Source organism: Xiphophorus couchianus, chromosome 9, assembly GCF_001444195.1.
Source record: "Xiphophorus couchianus chromosome 9, X_couchianus-1.0, whole genome shotgun sequence".
NCBI lineage: Eukaryota > Metazoa > Chordata > Actinopteri > Cyprinodontiformes > Poeciliidae > Xiphophorus > Xiphophorus couchianus.
The window spans coordinates 15,179,336-15,196,276 of NC_040236.1; the positions used below are offsets into that span (position 1 = coordinate 15,179,336).

The 16,941-nt window shown below is 39.8% G+C and overlaps 1 protein-coding gene and 1 non-coding gene across 2 annotated transcripts; one reads left to right on the forward strand and one right to left on the reverse strand.

Annotated features, from left to right (window-relative positions):
• Positions 1-2,973: 2,973 nt before the first annotated feature.
• On the reverse strand, positions 2,974-7,573 carry LOC114150337 (diencephalon/mesencephalon homeobox protein 1-A-like). The gene is made up of 5 exons (XM_028026686.1): positions 7,298-7,573; positions 5,450-5,608; positions 5,097-5,275; positions 4,565-5,018; positions 2,974-4,454 (listed from the first exon to the last, which is right to left on the reverse strand). The coding sequence occupies exons 2-5, from the start codon at positions 5,601-5,603 to the stop codon at positions 4,036-4,038; spliced, it is 1,206 nt and encodes a 401-aa protein (XP_027882487.1). The 5' UTR covers positions 5,604-5,608; positions 7,298-7,573; the 3' UTR covers positions 2,974-4,035.
• A 2,056-nt stretch (positions 7,574-9,629) lies between these two features.
• Positions 9,630-9,701, forward strand: trnae-uuc (transfer RNA glutamic acid (anticodon UUC)). Its single transcript has one exon. It is a non-coding gene; the product is annotated as a tRNA-Glu (tRNA).
• The last annotated feature ends 7,240 nt before the right edge of the window (positions 9,702-16,941 follow it).

Below are 16,941 nucleotides of genomic sequence, written 5' to 3' on the forward strand. Positions count from 1 at the left end.
CAATCATTGTTTTTTCCCCTCTCTCACCCCTTTTTTATGGTCCCACTAAAGGTTTTAACCGGGCAGAGAAGGAGGGCTGTCACTGAGGAAACCTTAGCCCATTGATGAAGTGACAGGAGCTGCCAGAATATGATCCTAATCCTGTTTCCAGCATTCTTTTAGCCTGCTGGCATCGCAATTCCTCCACACATTCTCTGAGCTGTCAACTAGGAAAATCCCTCTAATAGTGCATTGCCCAGATACACATCAAAGAGCTCCTGGAAACCTTCAGCAGCTTAGCTGCCATAGACACACTCACACACCATTCCCCTTACCTCACAGCCACATGAGTCTCAAAGGCACGCAGAAAACCCACATAATCACGACAAATTGACCACACATTTAAGTAGCATGTTTCAGAAAACCCAACCGGGTTATGGATAAGCATTATCAATGCACTTTAATAGAAAGTATTGTGCTCCACTTCTACGCTTATATCATCTTCTCTATTCGACGAACGTTTTTATGGACACGGAGCGAGATGGAGAGGAAACGAAAACAGGTGTCTGAACTTTGCTGACTCCAGAAACCCTTTCAGTCCTATTTTATCTCATTCTATTCTTACTTAATCTATCGATATCCCAACCAAAGGTAATCTTCTTATGGCAAGGCATTCTGTTTCGGTGCAGCCAAACCTCGGCTGACAGGGTGGGGGAGGACGGCAGGGCGGCGTGTGAGGAGTGGGCGGGTGGTTTGGAGACTCTTTAGAGCCTGACACTTTGCTTCAGTCATTTCATGTAGGATTAGTTCTTCTGCTCTGGGTGAACAAGTGGCAGCTTCTCCCCTATGTGGTGTGTAAACCCTATTGCTGAGGATGGTAGACCCCCTGTGTCCAAATTATTTATGGATCATCAAGGTGTCTTCAGTGGAACGTCTGTACCTGAATTAGATTTGCACCACAAAAGGTCTGGAATCACAACTGTTTAGTGTCATTTTGGATGACTTGCAAAGTACAAGTTGATTCTGTTGAATCTCATCAAAGATTTTAATAATTTTGTTCTCATTTTTGAGGGTAATCTATAACACCTAAAGTTCTAGAGCTTTGAAAAAAAATTATCTGAATTTTGTGGCTGATTTTCAATCTAATTTAATCTGAAGCCGATGCAGATTTAATCGAATTCTATTTTTTTTCTGTAAAAGTTTGTTTTATAAGAAAAGCATCCTAATTATTTATTTGTAGCCTTCCTGCTATGAATGGTCATGGAATATTTTTGCTCTGAACAGAGCAATATCACTGTTTGTCTGCCAACCAAAGTTATGCCATTTTAAAATGAAGTTCATTATGCAATTGACATTTAAAAATTGACCTTAGTGTCTTACATTAACAATTAGTATGATTAGCTTACAGCAGTGGGTTATATTTTTTGTAAGCGAGGTTATATAAAGTATTCTATAGATTTTTCCTTTTAGTAGAAATACGTCATACAAGTTTTAGATTGTTGGAAGCGTTAAAAGATCCTGAGAGTGGTAGACACTACCAAGCACGCTTGTGATGTACTCCACCTCATCGGCTGATTTGGAGGATTAGCTGATCATGACTCTGCTGGAATCATTTTCAAAATAAACTACAACTAAAACCAAATTCAAAAGTTTCTTCTGTGTTTGGAGAGATGGAAGAAAGCGGCAGGTCGCACTCGCAACTGATCTTGTGGACTGATGCAGCCGGCAGCCGAGGTAGATTCACACAGAAACACAGAACTTGTTCGGCAAAGCAAAACGGCACCAAAAATGACGACAACCTTTTGGGGAAATGTGTAGCCTATTGTTCATGTCTACTAACACAGCTACTTGGTTGAGCATTTTAATGTGACTTACTCTAAACTGCAAAAGTCAACTAAAAGAGTCAACACATGTGGTTCAAGAACTTACTACAACTTTTTCAAAAAGCTGACTTCTTCCATCTACAAGTAAGGGGCATATTATCAATAATTAACCTCACAGAACCTCATTTACAAAATATTCAAACTATCCCTGTAATGAACTGTAAAAAATGGACTCCCTGAGTATTGCCTGTAGAGAACGTAAGGCCTTACCTTAACAGTGTGCAACAGTCTGCAAGCTTTTCCAAGTCCTTTCTTTCATATACTTTTACATAGTCTTGCTCTCTCTTGCTTACATCCAGCCTTAATTAATTAGAAACATGCCTCAAAATATTGTAGAAAACACAATATGAGTTTTGCATCTCTGTTTGTTCTTTTATTCTTTTAAGCCAATGACACAGAAAATTGTTAACTTCTTTATTTTGTAAAAACATTCACCCTAAATAGTGTCGTCAGCACAACTCAGCGACACTTATGTATAATAGGGTAAAGTTATCAGAAAAAGATTGGATTTTTGAATTTCTAACCAGCCGGGCTGGAAGCAGCTAATTTTAGTCCCCTGCTGGTTTTTTCATCCATCCATCCATCCTGATTTTTTCCTTCCTTCCTTCCTCCCTCCCTCTGTACCCACACCTACTCGTTCCTGATAAGCGCTGCAGGGGACTGGTGCCTAATTCCAGTGGTCAGGTTAGTCCATCACAGATCAACAGGAAGTACAGGACAAATCATCAAGCACTTACTAGCATTAAGAGAAGTCAATTAAACTAATGTTCCTGTTTTGGGGGGAAAAAGTGTCCAGGGACGACCTACAAACTCATTGCAGAAACATGCTGGCTGAGATTCAAATCAGAAACTACTTGCTGCAAGAGAACAGTACAACCGTCTCACCGTTGGTACTTTTCTATGATAACTTCTTCTTGTACATGGTAATTTTTTCAACAAACAGGGTATAAAGAGTCAGAAGTAATTTAAGATTTTTTTTCTTCAAAGAAAATGCTTGTGTTGTTAACTTTTCTCTTTCTAATGATGCCTCAAATAATTTTTTTAAAAAGATCTGACTGAGTTAGAAAACTAAAATGCATCCAAACACAAAGTTCCAAGCAACGACACAGAGAACATTTCATTTACAATTTATTCTCTTGTATTGAACAGATAAATTACTCATATTTTAACCAACTGACAAGTACATGTCTTTCATCTACAGTGATATATAATACAGAGATGTACCGTTTGCTTCTTTCTGCCAAAGCCACTGGCAAGCACAAAAAGGTTGGCAACTTTTCCCCTGTATTTTATTTATGTGGTTGCTCGAGGTTATAATTGGGAAAGAAATTTTTGTTTTTCTCCAAAACCCTTTGCGCGAAAGTTGATTTGGGGTTGCTTTGAAACCAGTCAGATGGAGGTAAGCATTGGGGGTTATTTACAAGACTCTATTTAGTCCAAGTTGAGAAGAATGCCTTCGAACAAGCAGGTCTCAGAGAATGGCTCAACCTTTATTTTGTGGTGTCAGGTCTTTTTCTGTTCCCATGATAGCTGTGTTGGGTGGCTATACAAGCCAAGCTTAAGAGAATCTCACGCATGCACATGTTACGTTCAAGGGATCTTGTAAAGTTGCAAGATAATTTAAAATCTCAGATGAACACTGGGAAGAAAATTTGTCCTGACTTGATGATGGTGTGCACTAGCTGATACAGTCGCCCTTTCACAGTTGATGAAAACAACGTCCTCTTCAGTCTCATCTACCGTCAAGACGGGATGGTTATGGTTGTTATGTCTTAACTCCATCCAGACGATGTATTCCTCTTGTCTTTAAGGTGAATGACTATGATGATGATAATGAGGCAATAGGAAATTGTGTGTTGACAATCCATATTGAGGTAGGTCCTCCAAAGTGTTTACTTTAGCTCAGCTTGTTTATTTTGTGAACGCTTTCTTTTCTCCTCTTAACCACTGAACTCTGGTTTTCACAATGCAAATTAAACATCAGCAGTTCATGTGACTTTTACTTGAAAATTAATATGGACATTAGACATTTGATCAGCAAAACATCTTGTGATCATATTGGAGGTAACACTGATGCGTTCTTGGGCTTCCGCAGAAAATCTTGGATGCACGAAACTACTTTGAGAGGTCAAAAGAAAAGTTGGATTTTTGGCCTGAAATGCAGCCAGGTTCTTCAGTTGGGAAGCGTGTCCAGTCCCAGCGACGCTGCGTGCTGCTTGGCCCTTAGCCGGAGGTTCTCGATGCTTGTAGTCTTGCTGTTGAGGCTTCCCGGGAGGCTGCCTGGAGCCGCCTGCAGCAACGGGCTGTTCCATACCTGTTGGGCTTGTGATAGGGTCTGGTAGTAGGACTGGCAGGGCAGTGAGCCCAGTGGGGAAGGCATGTTGACATTCATGCCCAGGTAGGGCAGGGAGGACGGTGCGCTCATGTCAAAGGATGGGTAGTGCACCAGATTGTTTGTGGCTGCCATGTGCTGCCGAAACTGCTCCTGCAGTCGAAAGAGGCTGAGGGGAGACGAGGCGTAGGAGTTACTCTGAACCAGCCCGCTGGTTACACTGCTGGAGGTTGGCAGGGCGGGGGAGCTCAAGGGAGAGTCTGAAAGATAGAAAGGGAACAGGAACTTGTAGTTTGTTGTTTAAATTATTGTTTAAATTAAAACCAATCAATCTCAAAAGTAATAGCATTAGTTTAATTGATGTCTGTACCTGATGTGGGACTGAGTCTCTTGCAGAACGGAGAGCTCCTTCCTGCCTGGATAGACCCGTCTGCTTGCACCTCCTCCCTGAGTTTCACCCTAGACTCCCCACTAATTTCTTCCTCCTCTCGCTCAGCATTATCTTCTGTTGCTGACTCGCTGTCTGATGGCTCTGGGGACGTGACGTTGACTTCCACGCTCATCTCTCCCGGCTGAGGCCGTGCTGCGGCCAGCCGCTCTGACTCTGAGTGACAGGATGAAGAGGACGAAGGAGGAGGAGGACTGCGGACCTCAGGAACCACGGTGGTGGTGGTGGTGGTGTTAGGAGTATTTGTGAGGTCTGTTTTAGAATCTTCTGGTGAGTCTTCAGCAGCTCCTGACGCTTCCTTCTGCTTCTGTAGTTGCTCCTTTTGGAGACTGCGTTGCTTCTTGCGAAACTTGGCTCTTCGGTTCTTGAACCACACCTGGTAGGTGGATGAATAAATTAGACAACCAAAACTAAATCATATTTTTATGCCTTTACGTGGACGTCCTCTTTTTACCTGCACACGGGCCTCAGGCAGGTTGGTGCACATGGCCAGGCGCTCCCGCATCACCACATCAGGGTAGTGGGTCTTCTGGAAGGTTTTTTCCAGAGCCTCCAGCTGTTGCGCGGTAAAGGCTGTGCGACTGCGCCTCTGCTTTCTGTGCTGGGAGCCATAGCGGGCCTCAAGAATAATGTCTTGAAATGTACAACCGTTGAGAAAGAAGAAACATGACCAGTTTAATTCAAGGGACTGATAAGTCAAGGGGGAAGGTGAAGCTCCTGGTGTAGGTAAATATGTTGCTTAAACAAGGGAAGCCTGTAACAAAGTGAGAAATATAAAAAATGAGAAAATGTGCAACTGATTCTTACCTGCTAGTCTCTCTGCAAGGGTTAACGCATGCACTGAGGGCCTGTAGTCAGGTGCATGCTGCGCTTGCTGCGCCGCCTGTTGGTGAAGGTTGTACATGGCACTCAGGGAATTCATGGCGTGCAGAGAGTAGCCGTTCACCCCGTAGTGCTGCATGGCTTCTGCAGAGAGGACAAGCTGCTGTTGGTCCTTTTTGCTCAACAGATATTCAATAAAAACATTTTACTATTAAAATACACATTTTGGAATTTTTTAAATTTTTTGTAAAACACGTGGAACTGAATAAATTCAACTGTCAACAAGCCAAATGGAGGCGCTTTTTAGTGTATGCCTGGTCAGACAGTAAATAAGGATGATCTCTGATAAGTTTAAATAGATCTAGGTTAAGAATATTCTTAATAAGGAAAGTTTTCAGGATGTACTCTATAAAATGCAGGAAATATTGACAAGAAAAACAAACTGATCTAGTTACCAAAAACTAAAAAATTTTAATGACCTGAAATAACACATATATGTGGTTTAAAACTCGGATAGACGGCATGTTTCTTTAAAAAATTATTTGTGATTTTAGATCACATCTAAAATAAATTTAGTAAAATGTGTCCTTAATTAAAAAGCTTATTTGTACCTTAGTTTAAAAATAAGAATCATTATTATTATTATTATTATTATTATTATTATTATTATTATTATACTATCAATGCTCTAAAATAGTTTACTGGCATAGTTCAAATTTAATTTAATAGTAATAATAATAATAAAATATTTTTCGTGTGTTTTTCTCCGACATTTGAACAAGTTAAAGGGGGAAGTTAAGAGTGGAAAGGTTTCAATGTTTTTTTTTTCTTTGTGAACTCATTGACTATCAGATCTGCAGTCTGCGATTGATATAAAGTGCAAGAAAGAAAAAAAAAAATAGATTATTTTCCTTCTTAGCTCCCGGACAGTCTTGACCAGACGTTTATCACAATCTGTGGCGGGTCCCAGGTCAGTTTAAGACGCCTGCAGGCTGACGGGACAAACCGTGACGGGTCGTCAGAGAATTATGCACAGGATTCCCTATTGGGCTCCCTTTTTAATGCGTCTGCAGATAGGTTTCAACTATACAAGGCTATTAATTTATCATCACCCCTGACGCGTGAAAGGTGGTCCACATGCGCTTCGTGGGACTATGTGATTTAAAAGAAATACTGGACTAATGCAATATAACTTCTTGTATTTATTTACTTTTTTATTCGATGTTATTTTATTTTATTTTATTTTATGCAATTGGTCTAGAGGGAAATTTAAAAACACACCTGCCTTGAATTTAATCTGTTCAATTTTCTTCCAATCTGCGTGTAAAATGTAGCACAATGCTCTTCTTTCAGGACAATGTCACGAAGCCCCGGGCTCTGATTATAGCCTAATTATGCTTATTGCCGTGGATTTATGAGTTATGCTGCATTTAGTAAAGAACCGCCTCGGGGCCCGAGCTCAGCGTGCAGTCGTCAGTTGAGCGTCATTATTTATTTCTAAAGGGTTGGGATGTAAGGCTAAAATGATAGGGCGCGTTAACAAAAAAAAAAAAAAATAAAAAAACAGGCAATAAATCAACCTAAAACAGTGCGAGATCATTTTAAAGTTGGGTGTAATTTACAGCTATTAAAAGTTTCATTAACATCTGTAAACTGACGTCACATTTCTTTTTCTTTTTTTCCTTTGGAGATTTATTTTCTCCCTGAAATAAAATTGCTTGATAAGAGCGACATTTTAAAGGTGTAAATAATCCACTTTGCTTGAACAAATTCTGCAAAGAAAAAAAAAATAATACCAACACAGCATCAACTCTGATTCAGCAAACACCTTACCTCTTTTTCTCCGCGCAATTTGGAGGTTTCTCCGCCGGAATAAATATTCGCTTATCAAACTACTTCTTCCCAAAGTTCAGCAGCCGCCCTCTCATTTTCTTCGCTCCCGGTTTTCCTTCGGCTTGATGTCGTGAGGATAGTCCGCTGCTGCATGCGCTTCGCTCCGCTGTCCGCTCTCTCTTTGCTGTGGCTATGGGGAGGACGCAGAGCTGCCATCTACGGGCTTTTAAAGCGCTCCGGGTGGAGTCGCCGGGGACGCACGGAAGCTCCGACTGGTGCGCCAATCACGTCGCTTTCCTCCTCTTTATCCTACCGAGGCGTGCACCTCCCTGTCTGTGGACCCCCAGTTTAACATCACTACATCTGAGCTGATTATACAAGACAGATAAATTGATAGAAAACATAAATCTCTGTTTTTTTTTTCAAGTATTTATTTATTTATTTTTATTATCCTGCTGATTGATAAATGCAACTATTTTGGAGATGTAAACAACTTTTACTGAGAATTCATAAATCAATCAATAGATGCATAGGTCTAACTAAATTAATGACTTGCCTGTCTTTATGATAGTTTTTTCTTTCTTTTTCAGGAAAGCCAGTGTCGAACTGATGTTTTCCAACTCGTTACCTTTTATCCTTTTATCAAAATGTTGTTTCTAACCATTTGAATTTACAGTAGAAAAGGTTATATTAAACTACAGTAGAGCATCTGTAGGACATCTGACAACAATAAAAAGTAATAATATAAAAACAAAGCAGTCCAATATAAAACTGCTGTAGATGCTCGCTTTAATTCGTTACATTTCTTAATTAGCTTGTACAGGTACAACTTGCTTTATTAGTCTTCTTTAAATATATAAAAAAAATTGCCAATCAACACAAATTATCTATTAAGTATTAGATTCGTTTTATGGTCAAAAGTTAAAGAAGTCTTAAATTCCGACATCAAGCAGTTCCGTCTTATTTTGAGTTAGCGTAAATCTAATGAGACGTTCGCGTTCAGTGGAAAAGATCCGTCACACGCGTGGTAATTAAATGATATGCAAATATTAGGCTCAGGTTCGGCCTTTATGCGCTCTAGCAGTGCGCACGGATCGGCCACTTTCGGGTTAATGCCGTGCTTTTAATTTCCCCTCGCAGCTCCCGCGCAGTTTTGCGGGAAAGCGGCTGAGATGGAGAGATGCAGGCAGCCCGGGCTGCTGCTGTGCCTCCAGCAGCTCCCCGGGCCCCGGAGGGATTTGGGTTAGGATTGGGTAGACAAGACGCCATTTCACCCCTCTAAAAAATGTCTTAAAATGACTGCTGCTAAGAGGATTAAAACAATAATACACCCCTCCACCCTCCCTTCTTTTTCGAGGTTTTTTTAGAAAAGATTCCTTCTTGCGAGGAAAAACCGTTTAGGCTGGAATTAAGGGCAGCGAAAGTAGCCTTTAAATGTAAAGCCTGCATATTTTTGCTGAATTTAGAGAGAAGGAAGCAGGTGGAGAGAGAAGAGAAGAGAAGGGAGGCTGAGGTTAGACATTCAATCCCGATATCTCAGACTCCTGAAAGTGATGTGTGTGTGAAAATAATTTATTGAGCTGCTACTCAGCTCAGTTAAAGTAATATGGTATTTTCTTTTTTGTTGTTTGTTTTATCAGCCTAATGGAAGGCTTCGCAACGTGTTGGAAACATACAGTCTAAAGATGGCCGCTGCAACAAGTGGTTAGCAATCCCAAAATTTTGTTTTATTTTTAACGTAGTCACCTAAAAAAAAAAAAAAATTCAAACAAGTATTTATTTACACATATTTTCTCTCTCCATTTTCCTTTTTTTGTTCACTTAATGTTTTCTTCTCCCTTTTTGTTGTCTGTAGCTTCTTCGCATTTGGGCCTAAAGAGGGAAAAATTGGATTAACTTGTGAACCGATGGACATAAGAACTTAAACTGGAGGTAAATCTGAGCAGTGTCTCTTTGTGGGAACCGTTTCTAAAGCAAAATAAAGCGAGAAGGAATTCCTCTCAGCTGCTCTTCCTTAAATCAGCTTTCCTACGCGACCTAATGCGGCCTAATGTCCAGCGTGGCTCAAGGCTTTCAGTGAAGGAGTCAAGAGGCCCAGTTTAGAAGGATTTTGTAGGCCAGCAGCAGCAGCGGTCCTTCCTGACCAAGAAATAAGGAACAACCTTATTATTCTTCTTTTCGTAAAAATAAAGTACAGAGGTGAACGGGATTAAGCGCTTAAAATCGTATAGCTTCAGAAAAAAACTATTCAGAATAATACATTTAGAGCAGGTTTATCGCCACGCATCAGTATGGCGGGCCTTTGACGATGCCTGAATACGTTTCTTAGTTGTCCCTGGTGGTCTAGTGGTCAGGATTCGGCGCTTTCACCGCCGCGGCCCGGGTTCGATTCCCGGTCAGGGAAACTTTTCCTGCAATCATCGGTGTTGAGCTGGACAGCTGCTCTAATGATCTCTTCAGCTTGTGAAAGTTCTGCAGAAAACATTAACTGTGTTGAGAAGAACCTGCATGATACAAGTCTTTAGGGACTGACTTTGGACCCAACCTTAAGCTTCTTTCTGCACAACAGTCAAGATCCAAATATGGGTGGCGAAATGTAGCACAAGGCAAATTTTGATTAACTTTCTCCTTACTATATAGATAGAAAAGCAACAATGAATGGACAAAATTTGTTTTTAATGACATGTTGATTATCTTGGATTATAATTTAAAATTTAAAATTAGCAAACTCTTTCAGTAAAAAAAATGGTGTGTGATATTTTACATTTAATCTCAGTAGAGTAAGATGTTTACCTAAATATTATTTAAGTATCTTTAAGTTGCCAGTGGGAGCTGATAGCAGTATTGACCATTATTTCTATACCACCAAAACATCTTATCCTGTTTTCTTAACCTCTAGGGCCTTTATTCAGTTCAATTTTTTTTTTAATTGTAAAGGAAAATTAAATTGTTGTCAATCTTCCTATTGATGCTGTCAAATTTTCACTATTACATAACTAAAAACTGTTCATTAAATACCAGCATTTTTATCTTTATTATTGCTTTTTTCATTCAACTCAAAAACAAATAATACAATTTCATGTTCTACACATAACTTGATAGTTTTGTTGTTAATTATGCAAATTATTCTGGCAGTGGTTTTTTTTGTGTGTCTTTTTTTGTTTGATACTTTCGATGCCTCCGATCCTCAGCGCTGCTCATAACTCTCGGATTTTGGTGGATTTCCCTGGGATGCTCATTGTTCTCCTCACTCTGGCTGCATTGAAAGCTTTATCTTGTTAAAGCCTCTGCTTAGATCTGAGTTAACGTCTTCAGTCATCCCCTTGCCTCCAAACTTCTATCCCTGCATCAGGACTTTGGCAGCATAAATCAACGCTCAGACGAGGAAGCTGCTGGGATTTATAAATCATCTGCAGTTCTAATCAGGTTTATAATGCGTGCTAGTTTGTAATTTTACCCCTCAAAAGGCTCAGAGTGAAACTCTCCAACTTCAGAAGAAAGTTGATGCATTCTGCCTTCTGAGCTCATTAACTTTTATCATTAGCTTTTTCTTTAACTTTCCGCATATATTAGGTTTTATTCCACCAGCAGCTGTGGCCAGCTCTTGCTCTCAGCCAAGGTTAGCTTGTGCTCATTTGGGTGAAATTAATCATTTTGATGCATGGTTCAGAATTGACTGCTTCAGTGGGACTTGTGTGACTGGAGTAACAAAGCAGCTTGCCACTAGCAGTCCTCTGGCTGTGTATTAGTGGGCCATTCACCTTTAAGTCTGTCCTCACCCGTGCTCGACGCCTGTTTTTAAATGAACAATCCTTTCAGTTTATTCATAAACACTTAAAAGTGTATTCTGTCCAGCTCCTGTCCAGCTGCTCCTGATATGGGCTACATGGTTTATATGCGTAGCATAGTGTGGACATGAACTGGAAACTGTGTTACATAAGATCAAATTCTATTTGCTGTGATGGTGAGTCACAACATAAACATGAATATGCTGTTGTACAACCATGACAGCACGCAACAAGAACATTGTGATGTTTCTATTGTATTTATTTGGTTGCAGCACGGTGAACTATAAAAGCAGATAAAAAAAATAACACATTCAGACAGCAGACAGCTGCAGTTGTTACACCATGCATATAAGGAGACAGTTATACATAGTAGTATGTCAATCTTCAGGAGGATCTCTCTCTCCAGAATGATGCACCTTGACTTTGAAACAACTTTCTTTTGCATTGTCTTGAGAATCTTGAAATATTAAAGAAGTTGTTGAAAACATTCAAACTTCCTTCTCCTTAAGGTATTTTTAAGTATAATTTTTTTGTTTTTAATAATGTCTTTGACTTGATCAGTTTTTTGACTGATCGATCTTGCTTTAACTTTCATGTTCTGTCTTTATGAAGCATTTGTGAATTTTATCTGTGAAAGATGCTTCATAAACGCAGTTTCCTTAAAGTTAGCAACCTGGATCGATGAGTTGAGTTACTGTCCAGATGTGACGTAAGCCATGAGTTGTTCGCTGTATTCTCTTCCCTTGTGTGATTGAGCAGTCCCTGCCGCAACTCCTCTGAACGCTTTCTCCAACAGACTTGATGTATCGGAGTTGGCAGGTTTGCTTCCTCCCTCTTTCTCAGAGCAGATCTTCGGTTGTGCCCCTCAGGCTGCGGCCCAGCACAAGGGTTTCTATTGTCAGGGCCTAATCCAGGGGCTACACAGCTTTAGCAACATGGTGGGATAAAAGCCCATCAAACCACTGCTTTATGGGGGCAAATCTATCCTAATCCCTCGCTTTATCTAAACAAAAGGAGAGAAACAAGAGGATAGAAGCAAACTGTGCAGACATAGGGCAGGACTGGGAGCTACGATCCAAAGAAGTAGTTTCACTGGAGAAGCTAACTATTTTTGACAGGCTTTCACTAAATGTCTGACAAAAAAAAAAAAAAAATGAACACTAGGATTCCAGAAAATGGTGTTTAGAGATTTTCTCTTCCCCTTTTCAAAAGTTAAGCTTTAAGATCCTCAAGGGATATGTTGAAATTAGTGAGATTAAATTCAAAAAACACGTCAAGAAATTTTTGTAGGGGTCACCTGCCAGTTAAGACACTTAAAAGAAATTGTTCTGGGTTTACATGGTTGATCTAAACAGGCAACAACAGGCAAACTTATTATTTGGCACTTTCTCAGAAAAAAAAAAAAAGAGTATGGGAATTTCACACAAATGATGACCCTCAACTTATATCTAAGGCGTAAAGCCTTTACTTTTAATAAACAAATCAATTAGACTCTACTTAATGTCTTGTGTGAAGACTCTTCAAAAGATACTGAATGACAGCAACAAAGGACCAAGTCTCTTTAGGACACTCTGTAAAAGACAGTTTATCTCTGCCACCTTTTGTCTGAACAGACCACCCTTGATAATCAGGAGACCTTCAAATTCACATGCTCCGTGTAGATGCATGTGTCGACGGAGTGTGTGTGTGTATGTCGGGGGGCAAATCCCATGACCCCATTTCATGTTTGCTGCCAGTTCCAATTTCTATCTTTGCGCTGCCGCAACTCGCTTCGAATCCCAAGAGTGGCGTCGGCAAATGACTCTGTGAGTTAGAGGCTCCATTTTCCACCGCAGCGCAGTTGCTCCACAAGAGGACCGTTTGCAGCCCGGCGGTCAGAAAGGCCAAGCAGAGATTGAGAGCGAGGCAGTTCTGGGTGTATGTACATAAACCACCACAGCTGGAGGGTCCTCTAAAGTGTACAGACTTGGTGACACACATAACTCACCGAGTGACGATAAATACACTGCCCTCATTCCCACACACACACACACACACTACAAACCTCTGACTTTTTGAAATCTTATCTTAAAATCTTGGAGCAGAAATGGATTTGATTCACTTGCTTCGTATTTGCTGTGTTTCCTTTTTGTCACTGTGTGCCCCCTGCTGGCCTGTGTTGCTGCCACATGGGTGGGGTAATTAAGAGATAATAGGCTGGGGATGTTCATAAGGGACTGAGTGATTAGTGATTCATTACATGAGCTTAGAATGAGGAATAAGAGAGGAGGGAAGTGGGATGTGAATAGGGTGGCTGGGAATGCAGGAGCAGCCTGACAAATTGCCGGTGGATTTATCCTGGGTAATTAACTATCACCCTGGGAAAGGGCTGGGACTATCAGTGACCTACTGTGGAGACCCATAGTCAACATGCAGGACTCTTAAGCACTGTAAAAAATAAATGAAAAAAATAGAAAAGATTTCCTCAAATCTATTTCGCTTTCAGTGATTCAAATTCTAAATTTGAGAATTAATATAGAAAAAAAATATTCCTAAGTCATATTAGAAAAAAAAAATCCCTCACTGTAAGAAACTGGAAAGATCTCTGAAAGCTCAGCAAATGTCGTTACTCACCAACAATGTGCAGGTAGTTGTTTTCTTTGATACTTCATCTTCCTCTTGTATATGGAGGAATATTTGATTTTTCCAGAAATGCCCAATTCAATGAAGTTTGTAAACATTCTTTCATGCAAAAATGTCTTAAAAGCATTTTGATTGAGTTAGCAGCTAGACAATTTATTAGCTGGACACAGTAAAACAATTCCAGTGTGTGTTGAACCCCACTTCCTTTTGTTCCCTTTCTTGAAGCTCTTCAAAATCCCTCTTCATGCTTTCAATTCTTCAATTCAATGAAGACATACAGAAATGGTCCACAGTTGGAAATTGAACAAAGAATTGCTGCGTTGGGAAAATATGGACCCCCTTTCCTACTACTGACCTATTTGGTGCCGTGGGAAATTCAGCAATTTTAAAGAACAGTCAAATAAAACACAATACTTCATCAGAATGCCAAGACTTACATTAGTACTTATATTGTGTCCTTTTTAATTCAGTCTCCTAGGACATTTTGGACTCTATAGTCTTCTATTGTTTAGTTGTTTTCCTCTATCATGATATTTACAAGGATAACAAACTAATTAATCTTCTAAAGACTTATTCTACCTTACTTTAATGTATGTTTCTCACAAATATCTGACTTGATTCATGCAGCTACACACAAAAAATGCATACGCAGACTATTGTTAGCATGTTTTCTATCTATTTTGATATGTCTTGTGGACGAGTTGATTTATAACATATTTAAACGTGTATCCAGTTCAGCATGTGCAGACAAAATGTATGAAAAAAAGGTTTTTCTTCTTAAACTTAAATCTTTTGCAATGAACACTGTAAAATTTAACAGCTAGTGTTTAAGCTACCCTCTGAGCATCTCGTATTCACACACTGGGCACATTGTGCAGAGCAGATCAGGATACATGAACAGGCAAGAAGCTATGATTTTGAAAATGAACCAGCGTGCAGAGAATGCAGTGTGTATGTCCAGCATACAGATGCAGAGGATACACTCATAACAGGTATCAGGAGTTTCTTAGTCAGGGACTTTGATACCGGTCAAACATAATCATCTCATTACCTGGATTCGGAAACGGGACATCGACTGTGACATCTGTTTGCAGGAATAACCAGACATGCAATGTGATTTGACATTGTACGTCTGACCCACCAGGTTGTGCTGGGATAATGAGGAATAAATTGTGACAGAATGTAAGACTGACTCTTATCAGCTCTAGTGAACATTAACTTGATTCAATAGAACATTTGTGAATGAAATTTAAAAAAATACAGAACAGAGTTCAGTTCCACATTGGCAATCCATATTTCATGAAGGTAAAAAATAGAAAAGTTTGAATTGTGAAATTTGGTGCCATTACCTTTTAAAGAGTCTTTGCATGACTCAGACAAAGCGGTTTGACCCGCTATTCGACTGTCATGATCCTCTAAAGCAGGAACATCCATATTTCCATCTTTGTAGATCTTCCAAAGCCAGTCTCCCATCCAAGAATAATCCTCTCTGGTCCATATCAGCCCCACAAAGCAGTGCACGCTTACACAGAGAAGTTGATTTTCTCTGTCTCCGTTATCTGATTTGGAAGCACTTAGAAACAGCTCTGAGTCTTTTCCAGATTAAAAGGATGAGGGGGAGAAAAAAAAAATCTGCCAGTGTGATAACCACTTCCCCTACACTACTTCTAAACATCCAACATCTGTCTATTGTTGTTAAATCTGCTTTAAAGCATCTGTGGGTCATCTGGATTCAAACATTTAGTGAATTGAGGCTCATCTGTTGAGCTTAAGGCACTCTGGAGTGGTACTGTTCTCTTTTCAAGTGAGAAACTCACAGAACTTCCTATTAGCATTGTTATAGTCTTTTGTTTCTGTTATTTGATTATTGGACACAGAAAAGATCAAATGTAACAGAGTAAGTATGGACACACAGTGCATAATAATGTTTCGCGTACAGTTTGTAATTTGGGTTTCCAAACAGCTGAACTTCAGTTTAATCCAACATAAACTCTCCACTCATCAACCTGTATTTTGATAAGAGCACATTAGACTTGTTAAGTCAAGCTCTTATCCGTAAGCTTTATTATACAGTATTTTATGAAATGAACATAAGGGACGGTTTTATTGTTCTTTTATAATCTGGGTTTATGCCTTGTTCTGAAAAAGCCTTCTTAGAAAAGCTTTTGCTGTCTGTAGGGAGAGAGCTGTATCGGGCATTAAGCCATTGAATAGCCAAAGAGTCACCAAACTAACATGATGCAAAAAATATAAAAAGAAAATTCAGAGGGAAAGTTAGGACACTATGCAGCACGATAACCAGTCTGAACCCCTTTGGTTGAAGCAACTTCAGAGAGATGCTTTTTGCAGCCATCTACCAGTCTCTGAAATCAGAATGAGAAATGTTTTCCCCTCTCCTCACTCTCAGCTGTGAGATGTTTAAAGTGCTTCTTGCATGTTCAGGCTGTTTCAAGTCAGCACACGGCATCTCAACGAAATCAAGATCTGGCCTTTGACTTGATCAAGGACTTCAAATGTTGTTTGTTGCCACATCACACCTTTCTGAATCCAATCTAGATGATATGATTGGAAAATTCAACTGTAATTAGCTGATTACTGGGGCCATATTTCTTTTTCTTTTGATTTTTGTATGTCTTATTGTGTTTTGTGCATCAAACAATCACAGTAAAACCTAGAAAGACACTTGAAGTAAAACCTACCAGGCCATATCCCATATTTAAGATTAGTTTGTATTAAAATATCTTTGTATTTCTTTTACTGACATTCGGTCCACACTTCTTATCAATTAGAAACCAGTTTGCCTACCAGCAAACAAGTAGAAGAAGACGAAGTCCTAGAAGTCTCTAGAGGACAGCATCACATTTAGCAAAACCATATTTTACTGGGTTACCTGCAGAGCAGCAAGGCTGCTCCCAGCCATTTGACTCTAATTACAGTCTGATGTAGGCCTCTACAGAGATAGAAAACCAGTGTGAAAAAAGTGCTTAAGAAATTACTCTTTGAGGAGGCCTGAAGGCATGGGGCTTTCTATTGGGAAAGCTGCACTTAACCTGGAGACCTAAACAGGCACAAAGCATTAAAATGAAGAACTACTTGCAAATTTGGAGTGGAAAATGGATGTAGATGAGCAGGTTGGCTAAACACGGTGTATTCTTTACTTGAAGGGTAGGAAATATGGAGGATAGATCCATCCATCCATCCATCCATTTTCTGTTCACCCTTGTCCCTAATGGG